At 42.8% G+C, this 13,772-nt stretch overlaps 1 protein-coding gene across 2 annotated transcripts in view; it reads right to left on the minus strand.

Moving 5' to 3' along the window:
- The window catches only part of Rai14 (retinoic acid induced 14), a 133,047-nt gene that overhangs the window by 97,786 nt on the left and 21,489 nt on the right, over positions 1 to 13,772 (minus strand). For both annotated transcript variants that reach the window (XM_051182533.1, XM_051182534.1), the window contains exon 2: positions 12,369 to 12,450. In XM_051182533.1, the coding sequence (XP_051038490.1) occupies positions 12,369 to 12,404 (36 nt within the window). In that variant the 5' untranslated portion in view covers positions 12,405 to 12,450. The remainder of the gene's footprint in view (positions 1 to 12,368; positions 12,451 to 13,772) is intronic.

Below are 13,772 nucleotides of genomic sequence, written 5' to 3' on the forward strand. Positions count from 1 at the left end.
ACCTCAGAGTGTACAAAGCCACAGCTGTTTTATCTGGGACTCCTGAAGCCAAGACCCCAGTGACAAGTCCTAATTCCTACTTGACTTTGGTGATTGAGATAAATGTTAGGAGTTGAATTCCCTTGTTGAAGTCCTCTCCCTGAGCAATAGGGTCAGCACAGAAGGAATCCATTATCCACAAGGTGGGCCTTAATCAGCATAGTGTACTTCCTAAGGAAGGGGAAATCTGGGCACAGACATGCACAGTGTGCGCGTTTGGGAATGAAGGTAAGTAATAGAGCAGAGACAAGCTGCCTGAAACTGGACCATATCCTCAGAAGAGTGCCAGTGTAGTCCCCCTACACAGAGACAATGGGACATGATAAACCTCCGCAGGTTTAAGCCACTCTTGTCTGTTACACCAGCACTATCAAAGCAGCACATCAATTCTCTACCCAGCAGTCTCCTCGGCTGGAAAAATGGGACAAGAACAGCTCTTCTGGAATACAGAGTAGTCAACAAATTGAAAGTGAAATTGTTTGATTAACACTTGGCAACAAAGTGCACTCACTGTACTGTTAAATCGTTCCTTATTCGGGTAGAATAGTGTCACCTTCAGCTGCTATTTCCTAATGCTTGCTCCACCAAATTGCTGAGTGATGGCCAGGGCCAAATTAATCCCACACCAGATTTCTCAGGTGATGAGGGGCACTTAGCCTGGGCTGGCAGGGTGTGGTAACATGAACAGACCTTCCTTTGCATTATCAACCAGAATCTGGCTCCCTCCCTGCTCTTCACTCCACACCCACTCAAATCCCATCCTTTCCTTCCAGCAGCAGCCACCACCCTAGCCTTGGCCTTAGGCCTGGCCCCTTTCTCCAGTTACAGTTTCTCCAAACCCCCAATCATTCTACTGTGAGAATACCATCATGTCAAAACCTCATTCTTCAACTCACCCCACCCTGGGCTTTCAACACTGCTCAGAGCCACCTATCTCTCCTTGCAACTCCACTTCCTATTAGCTGCCCATACAAGCCTCGCTCCTCAGTTAAATCTCTTCACTCTGCTTCTACTTGTGACATCCAGACCTCACCATTATTGGATTCCTCTATCGTCCAATCCAGTTGGTCCAGCAGCAAGTTCATGTATCTTTCCCATGAAGCTTTCCCCAAACTCCTATATAGCCAGCTGTCCACACTGCAGAGTTTATCCTGAATGCCAAAAGTCATATATGACCCCCAACTAGACAATAAACACCTTTAGGTCATCATCTCTTTCTAACTATAGAGAAACTACAAAATCCAGGCATCCTGCTAGGCACCAGGAGCTATGATTTACCTTGAATTTACTATGTGCCAGGTTTCATCTTAATCTTCATGTTGCTTTAAAAGCGATACCAGTCTCTCATGAATTAAAGATGAGAAAATTAAGTATCAGAGCAATTATGGAAATTACCGATATCACACAGATACCAGAGAATCTGAAAGTGACATGGACAGAAAAAAAGGGGGACAGGATGTATAACTGGACCCCCAAAGAGTATGGATTAAAAGCTGGAGAAAAATTGATGTCAGGGTATGTGGCCCTGTAGCAAAGACCTTGCCTGGCTTGCAAGAGGCAGACCTAGGTTTAATATCTAGTATTTAAAAAAAAAAATGCACACAATCTCTCAGTCTCTTTTTCTCTCTGTCTCTCTGTCTCTCTCTTCTCTGTCTCTGTCTCTCTCTCTCTCTCTCTCTCACTCACACACACACACACACACACAGGGTGAGCCTCTCAGCTGCTCAACAATTTTTGTGACTTAGATTTAAATTAAATGAGCAAGTCTACAAAGACTGTGGATGACCATAATAAGAACTAGAATTTAAAATAATGCCTAAATCCATGTAATATAAAACCAAATTTATCAAACTTAACTACTACAGTAAAATTTAAGTGGGATAAACAAAATGTCTTGATTTTGAGTTAAAATTATCTGACTGCACAAATATATCAAAAGAAATGTCAAGAAACATCTGGGAAGAGGATTAATAATAACCCCAATACAAATGAAGAGGGCAATGTGGCTACCAGAACAGCTAATTAAATCTCAGAGTATGCCAAAAGCAAAACAAGTCTAGGAAGTGAAAATTATTTTTATTGATATTTTGGAACAAATCTAGAGTTCTGCTCAGAATGCTGGGCCACAACTTGGGACTTAAGCTGTCACCTAGGTTCAGATGGAACTTGTTGACCTAATTAAGAACACAGATTTCACAATTTCATACATTACATGTTGTGGTGGTTTGAATAAGAACAGCCCCCATAGGCTCATATATTTGAATGCTTCTGGAGTGTCATTAGGAGGTGTGGCCTTGTTGGGGAACATGTGGCCATGTTGGAGAAAGAGCAGCAATGGCGGTGGGCTTTGAAGTTTCAGAAGCTCAAGCCAGGCCCTGTGTCACTCTCTATTTCTGCTGCCTGCCAATCCAGATGTAGAATTCTCAGCTACCTCTCCAGCACCATGTCTGTCTGCAAGTCACCATGCTTCCTGCCATTATTTTTGATAATGAACTAAACCTCTAAATCTGTAAGCCAGCCCCAATTAAATGTTTTCATTTGTAAGAGTTGCTGTGGTCATGATATCTCTTTACAGCAATAGGACATTGACTAAGACATACACTGACAGAATACATAGACATGTGGTAATGTAAAGCTAAGTTTATAATACATAATTGGAAGACAACACAACTCCCTGTCTTTTTCGATGGAGGTGTGAGGTCAGATTACACTATTTCTCATCTGTGGAAGAAACCTCAAAATTATAACCATACATGACACTTAAGCAGATCCACACCTTATCAAATCAATTAAATCACTATATTACTAGCATTAAAGGAAAAACTTGACTGAAGACCCAATGTCTCCAGCTGATAACATCCTTGAAGAATTTCCATTCCTAGCTTGGGAAAGGCACATACGTTCATGTGAAACAGCCTGCTACAATGTTTCTACCAACAGAACAAACACTATTAGACAAGTAGCAACCTAGAGCTATGTCTGAGTTGCAAAAGTACTCAAAACTTGGAGAAATCACTAATGATTGAGAACATTCTGGAACACCATGAATATTCAAGTTTCAAATGAGAGTGTGGAAACTGCCTATGGAGATGTTAACAGTTTCTAATATCCATTCTCCTTTGCCCCTTGAGGCTCAGCTGGTCTCGTGAATGACAGAAAATATGATCACCTGCCTCCCCTAATGTTTTACAAGAGGGCAATGGCTGGTACTCCCTTAGCCACATCTTTTAAAAAGGAAAATGTTACACTTTGCTTTCTTTGAAACTTAAACGTTGACTATGCAAGACAACCAGCAAGCCCAGAACAGTACTATCCAACATGGAAGTTGGAAGACTTACACCATTCAGAAAAGGTTCTGGAGCCAGGGGGGATGGTTAGTGGAAAAAAGCACTAGCTATATAATGCCTTGTGTAGCTGTAATCCCAGCACTCCTAAGGCAAAACTGGAAAGCAGAAGCAGGACAATGGCCTAAATGCTAGCCAGACAGCCTGGAGTATACAGGGCAGGAACAATGAGAGAGCCCACAACGAGGTGGAAGATGGAACTGGCTCTCACTCTCCAAACTCATACCATGGCATGGGTGTAACTGTGTGCACCCTCACCTCTCACCACCCCCCCACACACACACAATAAACAAATAAAAAGAAACGGACTTGGGATAGCCCCATTAAAAAGCTTAAACAGATGCAGATGAAATGAAATTTCACTGGTCTCTAAAACACAGCAGTCAAAACTATAGCCTCTACTGAGAGATTTTTTTAAAATGACACAAGAAACCTTACAAATATTTGACATAGTAGGCTGGGGCAGGGTTGGATGTCTTTGAAATCTGCTTTTAGTTCATTTCAACTTAAAACAGCACCATTTCAAATGCTCAGGCGCCACAAGTGGCTGTGGCTACTGCCAGGCACAGGGAAGCCTCAGAGGGAATAGAAGGACAATATGGTTTAGGGCCCAGTGCAATCTGTGCAGAGAACTGTGCTACAGATCTTCTGGATGCTTGAAACTTTCACTTCAGAGGAAAACAGAGCCACTGTATTTTGGCATTTTTATTAACATATTACCCCATCATTAATTAATACATCCAGTGGGTTCCAGAAAGATCTTGCAGCTTCCTGATTATAAATGAATGTTTCAAAGGATGAGTTTCAATTTCATGAGTTGGCATTTAACACTTGCCAAAAACCCTCCAAAAACAAAGGTGGAGTATAAAAGTGCCAACCCCCCCCCCCGGGGGGGCAAAAAAAAATGAGCATTGGGAACCACATTTTAAAGGAAAGGCATCCAGGAGAGTGATGGGCTCTTCCATCTTTTTCTTGCTCTGTCTGCACACCACCCAGCAGAGCAGCCCCCCCATACCCAACCACATCCCCCTCCCCCACCCCCCACTCCCACCCCACCCTATCCTCCCACATCCCACCCCCCACCCCACCCCACCCCCCGCAGCCCAGGGAAGAGCTGAAGGCATCAGCTCAATGGACTTTGAGGAAGACGGAAAAAGCAAACTAAAAACACTTTCAGGCAGCACTTCCCAAAACAGGGAAAGCATTCCCAGTAATGATGGGAACTGACATATCCTGTGAGTCAGATGCAAGGCCCTTCCTCCTTTCCATGGGGGTAAAAACTGGCCAACATTTTTAAAGACACCACTGGATATTTGGCTAATGCTATCCCATCACCATATGAATGAATCTATCCACCTTTATACAGCAAAGATCATTGGGCAGAGACTCAACTCATAACCTCCACAGTTATGATTCAGAAGCAGTTCCTGGTGTCTCCTCACTAAGGAGAAATCACACAGTGAATCTGTCAAGCAAGAAAACATGCAGGTGGACAAATAGCCCTCATTGAAAATGATCATGTCATTAATTCATAACAAAGAGATAAGAGACAATGACACAGATGACTCCTTTGTTTGGTGGACTTTCAGACTTTCCCAGGCTTAGAGGTCAGGGTCTGCAGTTCACTTCGGTCTCCAGCTGGAGAGTGTCAGACTTAAGGAAGAATCAGTTTGGGGCAATGCTGAAGCTGTGACTCACAAAGCCAGCCATGGAGCATCACACAGAGATGCAGCTCTGACTCCAGGTAATAGCAGAAGCAATATCTGCCCTTCCCCATCAAAGCTGAGCTGAGATACATGGGGCTCTCAGCAAGCAAACCGCCCAGAATTTCCCCAGATCTTACCTACCACAGGGGAAGTAAGGACACTGACAATGAATGGTGCACTTGACTTGACTGCTATGTACAAACTTGTACAAAATCACTAGACAGTTTTGTTTTGTTTTGTTTTGTTTTGTTTTGTTTGCTTTTGAGGAAGGGGTATTGCTGGGAATTGAACCCAGGGCTTGCATATGTTAGACAAGTGCTCTACCCCGGCCCATTTTCAAAATTTACAACTGCCGATGCCCTGTGTAAGCAGAGCAAACTATCCTGTAAATAAAAACCCAGTTCCTAGCCTGCCATTTTTCCAATATGAGACTCATGCCATAAAAGTGACTTTCAACCTTCCTTAGTTCCTCAGAAAATGCTATCATTAGATGCATTAGACAGAATCTGAAGACAAAATGACAAGCCATATGCAAAGGACTTGGCACAGTCCCTGTACCTGGTGGTGAATATGCAATACATGAGAATGCTCCTCATTGTCATCATTAGAACATGAACAGTTAACTAGTAAGCTTCCACTCTGTGACGGAGAGATGACCTAGTAGGATGAGTACTTGCTGCACAATTATGAGAAACCGAGTCTGAGTCTGCAGCATTATATAAAAGACAGAAACAGCAGAGCATATGTATATCCCCAGCGCTGGAGAATGTGGGGAGCACAGGAGGATCCTGAAAGATTGCTAGTTAAGCAACCTCATCAAATTGGCAAGCTCTGGATCCAGTGAGGAACCCTGCGTCAAAAATGAATAAATAAATAAGGTATGAACACCTATGTCACTGACCTCTGGCCTCCAGGTGTGCACTAACAGGTACCTGAACACAAGTGCACAGACAGACACACAATATACATGGGGGGGGGGGGGGAAATTAAAAATTTTTTCAAATGTGGGGGATAGAGTGATGGCTAGGAGATTAAGGGAACTTCCTGCTATTCCAGAGGATCCAAGTTCAATTCCTAGCACCTACATCAAGTAGCTTCCAACTACCTGTAGGAAATTCAACTCCCTTTTCTGGCCTCTGGCCACTTAAATGTGATACACACACACACACACACACACACACACCACACACGCACACACACGCGCACACTCACCTTTTAAAAAGAGAGAGATGTTTACTCTGATTTCTAAGCCATTATGTCAGAACACTCACTTCAATATTGTCATGTTCCTACTTCCTTCTGAGACACTGAAAATCATCCCAAAGATGAAGGGTAAGGTCTCTATGTGCACTCAGTGGAAAGAGGTGGGAACTGCCGGGTGGGGGGGTGGGGTGCATGACTTTAATCTCAGCACTTGGGAGGCAGAGGCAGGTGGATCTCTGAGTTTGTGGTCAGCCTGGTCTACAGAGCAAGTTCCAGAACAGCCAGGGCTACACAGAGAAACCTTGTCTCAAAACACCAAAAAAAACCAAAAATAAAACCAGAGGTGAGAACTTTAAAAACTATTCTAGAATAGAAAAGTATTATAGGCTGAATCTTGTCATGTTCAGAATATTTATGTTAAAGTCCTAAAGCCTCCACATCAGAATGTTACCTTACTTAGACTAAGAAGTAGTTTATACATTAAAAAAAAAAAAAAAAAGCCTACATATTAACCTAGTTTAAAATGAGGTCAACAGAGCGGGCTCTAATCCAATGTAACTGGTGTCCTTATCATAATTAGGAATGTGGACAAAAACGCTAACAGCAAGAATGTCAAAGATGAAGTCTACACGCCCACAAGCCAAAGGTCCCTAGTGTCCAGGAGAGGCACACAACAGCCTCTCTCACATAGCCTTCTCCACATGTTCCAGCCTCCAGACCCGACAGACAGTAAATTCCTGTTGTTTAGGCCACCCAGCTTGTGGCTTGTAGCACCTTGTTATGGCACCTGGCCAATTAACACAAGGTGAGATCAGGCAGCAAGAAGATTCTCTGTTTCAAAAAGTCTGACAAGACCTGGAAAGTATGCAGCCCGACAACAACCTACCCAAGTTCTCTCCAGGTCTTTACTGGAGTCTTCCATCTCCACCCAATGGGATCAGCCAGCTCTCATACATTTTTAAGTCATGTCTCTGCAAAAAGAGGTTAGCCTGAGACTGGCCAAGGTTAGTATGTCACAGAGAGACCATGATTTTAAATGGCCCTCGTGGTGTGTGTGTGTGTGTGTGTGTGTGGTGGGGTGGGGGTGTGGTGACTCAGGCATCTTTAAGAACATATGACAAATGACTAAAAACTTCTTGAAAAAAAAAATACCTTGGCAGCAACGTCTACTTTCATGAGAAGTATAAATCTCAACAGGCAACAGATTGAGATCCTGACTGAGCAGGATATGTCTGGTTCCTCAAGATTCAGGGGGTGTGGGCACTTCCTTGGCTTGCAGTTGCTACATCAAGGTAGACCATCAATTTCATCTTTTCTGAAGGCAGACATTTTAAAGGGGCTGCTCTGATTTTCTCCATGCTACATTTGCCATATCCTTATTATAAAGGAACACATAGCTGGGAATAAATCTTTCATCAAAGCAAACACACGCCCACAAAGCAAACTCCAAATCCCTCAATCACACTGGCATGGCACTTCTCGAGGTTTGTTACCAAGAGCTTTCAATCCCATTTCCCATCTCTCAAACGTCCACCCATTCCACTCGGACACTAAAAACTGTCATTTGCAGGGAAATTCCAAAAGCCAGAATGCTTTACTTGCAAAGGGAAAGCCCCACCTTTCTGGCCTCACTTCTCATGATGGCAGCTGATTTTTCCACACGGAACTACATGCTAGCTGCTGCAAATATTTAAAGAGGCAAAGGAGCCACAGGAAACGAGAATATAAAAGATGTAGACGTATATAGTCAGAAAGGACAGAAATAATGAAGATTTGGACTTGGCTTATATCAAAGGCATGAACATCAGCCTCGGCGTCTGGAAAACAGGATGCACACTTCTGGCACTGTCCTGAATTCATCAAGGCTTACTTACTGTTTTACCCTGTCAAGGACAGATTTAAGGTTCCACGTGCTGAGTCTTCGCTCCCCCAACACCCCAAATATATCCTTCCCACGCATACCAATCCCCTGGGATGAAGTGCCACCTTCACCTTCACAAAGCTCCCCAAATTCTCCCACTGTGCAAACTCAGAGCACTTGTCACCAGGCTTCAGTCTGTCAGTCAGCCCCCACACCTGGCTTTGGTTTTGGGGCACAGCTGGGCTCACCTTAAAGTCCATTTAAAACCCAAGTCCTATTTGTGTTTTGTCTTGAGTATTTGAGGAACATGATTACTTCTTCCTTCCTACTTAGGTTTGTCAGCTTCGGAGTGGGGGAAGGGTGAGACAAATTTACTGCATGGCCAAGGCTAGCCCTGAATTCCAGATCCTCCTGCCTTCAGTTCCCTGACCACGTGTTGGTCAGGGGAAGCATACCCTTATTTTAACACACACACACACACACACACACACACACACACACACACACACTTTGTATTCCTTTGGTGTCTTCCTCTCTAGTCTCTAGCTCAACTGTAAGGATGCCTCAAATCAAGTTATTAATGTAAACTAAAAAAAAAAAAAAAAAAAAAAAAATGGCATTGTGGTAGTTCAAATGTAATTGGTACCCATAATCTCATAGGGAGTGGCACTTTTAGAAGGTATGGCTTTGTTGGCCTTGTGGGAGGAAGTATATCACTGTGGGGGGCAGGCTTTGAGGTTTCCTGTGCTCAGAATACCTCCCAGTGTCTCAGTCGACTTCCTGTCACCCATACAATGTAGAGCTCTCAGCACCACGTCTGCCTGCATGGTGACATGCTACTGGCCATAAGGAAAATGGACTGAACCTATGAACTGTAAACATGGCCCGATTCAATGTTTTCCTTTATAAGAGTTGCCGTGGTCATGGTGTCTCTTCACAGCAGTAGAAACCCTAACTAAGACAGGTGTCCACTACAGAAACACCTCTTTAGCCCCTGTAGATTAACTGTGGGGTCTCAAATATATTTAGGGGTCTGCCTAACCACAGCCCACAGCACTGAATCCCTTATGACATGCATATAAACCTGCCCCAGTCAGAAAGTCAAGCTGGGGAAACTACTTCCAGAAAGCACATCCCAGCTGAACCTCTATCTCCACAATGGTCCTGGGGTAGTGGAGAGACCCGAATGCCACCCATGGGGAACTCCTTGTTGTCACTCTCATCCTTATTGCTTACTCATGAGTTTTCTTCTCAGTGGCCACAAAGTGACCTGGTTGAAATGTGACCACACCAGTGGGTCACCTGTCTTTTCTTTATGTAATCATGAACCTGATCTACCAACCCTGGCCGCCTACCCCAGCAAGCACAAAGAACTCATTCTTCCCTTTCTTTTTTTGCACAAAGACACGCAGAAACATGGGCCGGCTGATGGCTCAGGACACCCAGGAGACACCACACACTTTAGTATGATGGTCGATGGCTCGGGACACTCAAGACACACTAGGAGCTTCAGTAAAGATTATCGTTTGGCTCATTTAGTTGAACATCATTATTTGTAGACACATTGTCTTGTGAATATGTAACTAGTAATACATACATACAGACATCTACCAAACACCTCAAGTGAAAGGCATGCCCTTAAATAGCAAGTGTCCCAGGCCACTAACTCCCTGCTCTGGTTCCTTCCTTTGAGGCTCTCTGCTGCCTGTAAATTATAAGCTCTTTCATTTTTATAACCTGTTAAGTTCCTTAGAAATACTATTTGTCTTCTAAGCATTAGTCCCTGAAAAGTGTGTCTGACCCCCAAGAGCACTTTTAACTTTTTGGATGAAGTCCTAGAGTAAGACTGTTGTCTAAGGCCATGAACCTCAATCCAAGTTCAAAGCTGATCCCTGGATCACTACCATTTCATAAACCTAAATCTCTATCGAAAGCTCCTGCATTCAGGAAACCTGGACTTCCAACACCTGGCTGCAAGAACTGGTTCCACAACTTAGAGCTACAGGAATCAACAGAAAAAAATGTTGCATCTCTCTAGGCTTCAGTTCCTTAATCTTAAAAAAAAATAAAAAAGAAAGAAAGAAAGAAAGGGAGAAAGGAAAGAAAGGAAGATAGAAAGAAAGGAAGAAAGAAAAGAAGGAAGGAAGGAAGGAAGGAAGGAAGGAAGGAAGGAAGGAAGGAAGGAATAAACTGCCTAATTATAAAACATACCACATGAGGTTGGTGGCAGGAATTTCCATCAAGTGCCTAGTGGACTATGGAGTATTTGGTACAAAAATCTGTTAAAATCGACTGCCATAAAACTGGGGTTTGTCTTCAAAAGGTTTTCTTTTTGTATCTTTATTCCCTCCATTGATGGAGCTTGAGGAAACAATTTGGGATAAATCTGGGAAGTTCTGAAGATTGGGCTGGCTCTCTTCAAGCAATTTCCTTTGCTTTCCTCCTGCAAGGCTGCTCCTGGGACATTCCTTCTTAGCACTCACTGCCAAAATCAAGACCTTTCCACTGCCAAATCTCAGAAGCCTTTACTAATGTCATTACTGCAATTTTTTTTAATTCATAGAAATGTTTCAATTTTTATTTAAAACTGAGATTCCAGCAATACCCTCTCTATAGCCACCAGTTTAAAAACCAGCAGCCTAACACCCTACTGCACTGATTCAGATATCACACCCCCTCCATGATGAGATCCTGCTACAATAATCTGGATGGATGGAAGCAGTCCAAATTCTCTTGGAACAATTTCTCCCGCTTGGCAGTCCTGGAAATTGACCACAAGGCCTTATGAATGCTGGGGAAATGTTCTGCCACTGAGTTACATTTCCACCCCCAAGTTCCCTTATTTGGTAAATTATAGAATGGTATCTCCAGAACTGGGCAAGGCTATGTACTACTGCCTTTCCTCTTTGACTAAGCCAAAGGTGATATGCAGGTCCGGTACGACTGGCCAGTGGGTGAGCAGGGTAAAGTTTTCTTGGGGGAAGGGTTTCTAAGGAAGTGACATGAACTGGAACTCTCTGGGGCAAATGGTTGAGCTACCTGATCTTGCCCAAGTCACTTGACATTCTCTAAGTAGTAGTTAATTTACCTTAGGAGTGAAGTGAACTTTTCCCTAAGATTTTTTGTTACTTTATTTATTGATTGATTTTTATTTTATTTATTATTTTTTTTTTTTTTATGAGACAGTACTTTGCAGTCATCTCCAAAGCATCTTGTCTGGCCTCTTATCAGAACAGTAAGTACATAGCAACATGTCACAATGTAGTCTAAGAGATAAGTAGTGCATATATCAAACTAGCCAAACCGATGCAGTCTCATTTACTGCAAACATGCAACTGGGCCAGCCTAACCAAATAAAACGCATGGTAAAGCACAAAAGTCCAGGCTCACCTTTAATTATATAATTTAAACAGTAACAGAGCAAGTGTATTTTGAAGGTGACTTTACCTGGGTTTCCTCCAAATCCTCTTCCATAAATTTCTCTCATGCAACAGTTTTGCTAGAAGCTTTTGAAACTCAGCTTGTTGCAAGACTCAGATCCCAGCACAGTTTAGGAGGCAGCAATTTATGAAAATATCACTATGCAACCCATGGACATTCTCTCTGATGGGAGAATGCTGACACTATACTGAGTTCTTTCAATCCAGAGCTTCTGTGATAGACATCAAGTGAGAAAGAACCCCAGGAATTTAGGGGTGAAACAACAGTGAACAACAAATACCCCGTTCAAGTTTCTTAAAGACCATGAGGAGCAATGCTGATAATGTAATTCCTTAATCACCCCTGTTCTGGCCAAGTGTGGGGAGTAAACATATACAAAGAAGGAGGGCTGCCATGAGTTCAAGGCCAGCCATTTTTACAAAGTAAGACTCTTTCTCAAACAAAAACAAAAACAAAAACAAAAACAAAAACAAAAATCCACAAACCCTCTAAAATTATTAAATAAATGTAAATTAAAATTATTAAAATGACATTATAAATCAGAATCCTGGCAGCTTTTACTGATTCTTTGACTGTTCCTTTCTCTACATGACACAGACCTGAAGAGTTTCTTACAGGCTGTTCGGAAAGCTGCACACACAAATAACTGGCACCTAGTGCTTCAGGAATCTGTAGTTTATTAACCCAGAGCCTTATGAGGGCAGGAGCGGGGCTGTCTCTGGAGGCCTGTGGAGCCCGGTGGAGCAGCCAGACCATGAGTCACAATGTACTTACATCACTCTTTCTAAACTTCGCTTTCAGGCTCTTCATGTTTAGTCCATTCAGCCTTCCAAAGTCCTAGGAGATTTGTCAACACCTAAGCAGAGGAAAAAAAAAAAAAAATGAATGAATGTAAATTGCCAAATAAACACTCGAGATTTTCTTCCCTGATTGGACTACAACACTAGGCATGAGGAGGAGGAGGAGGAGGAGGAGGCAGAGTTGGGTTGAGATGACTGTCAGAGAGCAGCTGAGGAACAGTGAAGATGTAAGCTCTCCCATTCACTATACACACCCTCCCTCAGACCAACCTTCTGACGTGTATAAATTAGAAGAAAAGAAAGCTTTTATCTTCCTCATTCACTTTAGCTAACATATAAGTACTATGTATAATTAGCACAGAAAATGTGATATTTAGAAACATGGGTACATTGTGGAATAGCAAATGAGCCAACTAACTCACACACTACTTCACACATTTCTTACTGCATTAAGAAGAGACTCTTTAAGCCCTAGCAATTTCAAGTACACAGACCAGAATTTACAAAGGTCACCAGGCCATACAACAGAGCTCTGGAGTCCATTCCTCCTGTCAAATAGAAACATATCTTTTGATTAGCATTTACTCAATCCCATCTTCTCGCTATCAATCAGTGGCAAGTGGATTCCATACATAAGTTACCAAGCGTTAAAAGTAGAACATGTGCTGTGAGAGTCACACATCTGTACAGCTGTGATTGCGGTGTGGCTCGCCCTAGGGATTCCAGTGCGGGAAGCTTGGTGGTGAGGGAGGCGATGGAATGAGGAAGAGGTGAGGCCTGCAGGGTCTTTGGGAGGTCTTTGGGAGAGTGCTCTCTGAAGAGAGACCCTTAAAACTCTGGTCTTTCCAGCAATATGAGCTGTGATTTTTACAGGCCTTCCCAACACTGTCCTTTGCTACAGGCCATTTCTAATGAAACATGCCTTTGAACCTCCACAACTGTAAACTAATAATCCTTTCCCGATAGTGTCACCCAGCCATGGGAATTTTATTATAGTAATAAAAAGCAAACTAATGCATGACTACTGAAGTAATCTCTTTATATAGCCTTCATTTTGCAATTATACAATTTGCCTCCTTTTGAAGGCAGGAATAATAGAAGATGATAGGAAAGCCAGCTCCTATTGCACAAGCTGTTTATTCCTTACTTACTTTTCCAGTGTTTGCCTCCCTCCTCTCCTCCTCTTAAATGCACAGTGAGGTTGGTAGAAAATGCCAGGAACAACAAATTCTCCCTCATAAATACCTCATTCCTCAGGGGCCCTACTCTAAACAATGTTAAGACTGTTTCCTTTTTGAGACCCAGCAACTCTTAGTTGGTGCTGGAAGTCTTCAGCAATTACCTAAGGGAAACAACATCTCTTTCCCCTAGAAATTGG

Source organism: Phodopus roborovskii, unplaced genomic scaffold, assembly GCF_943737965.1.
Source record: "Phodopus roborovskii unplaced genomic scaffold, PHOROB, whole genome shotgun sequence".
NCBI classification, from domain to species: Eukaryota; Metazoa; Chordata; class Mammalia; order Rodentia; family Cricetidae; genus Phodopus; species Phodopus roborovskii.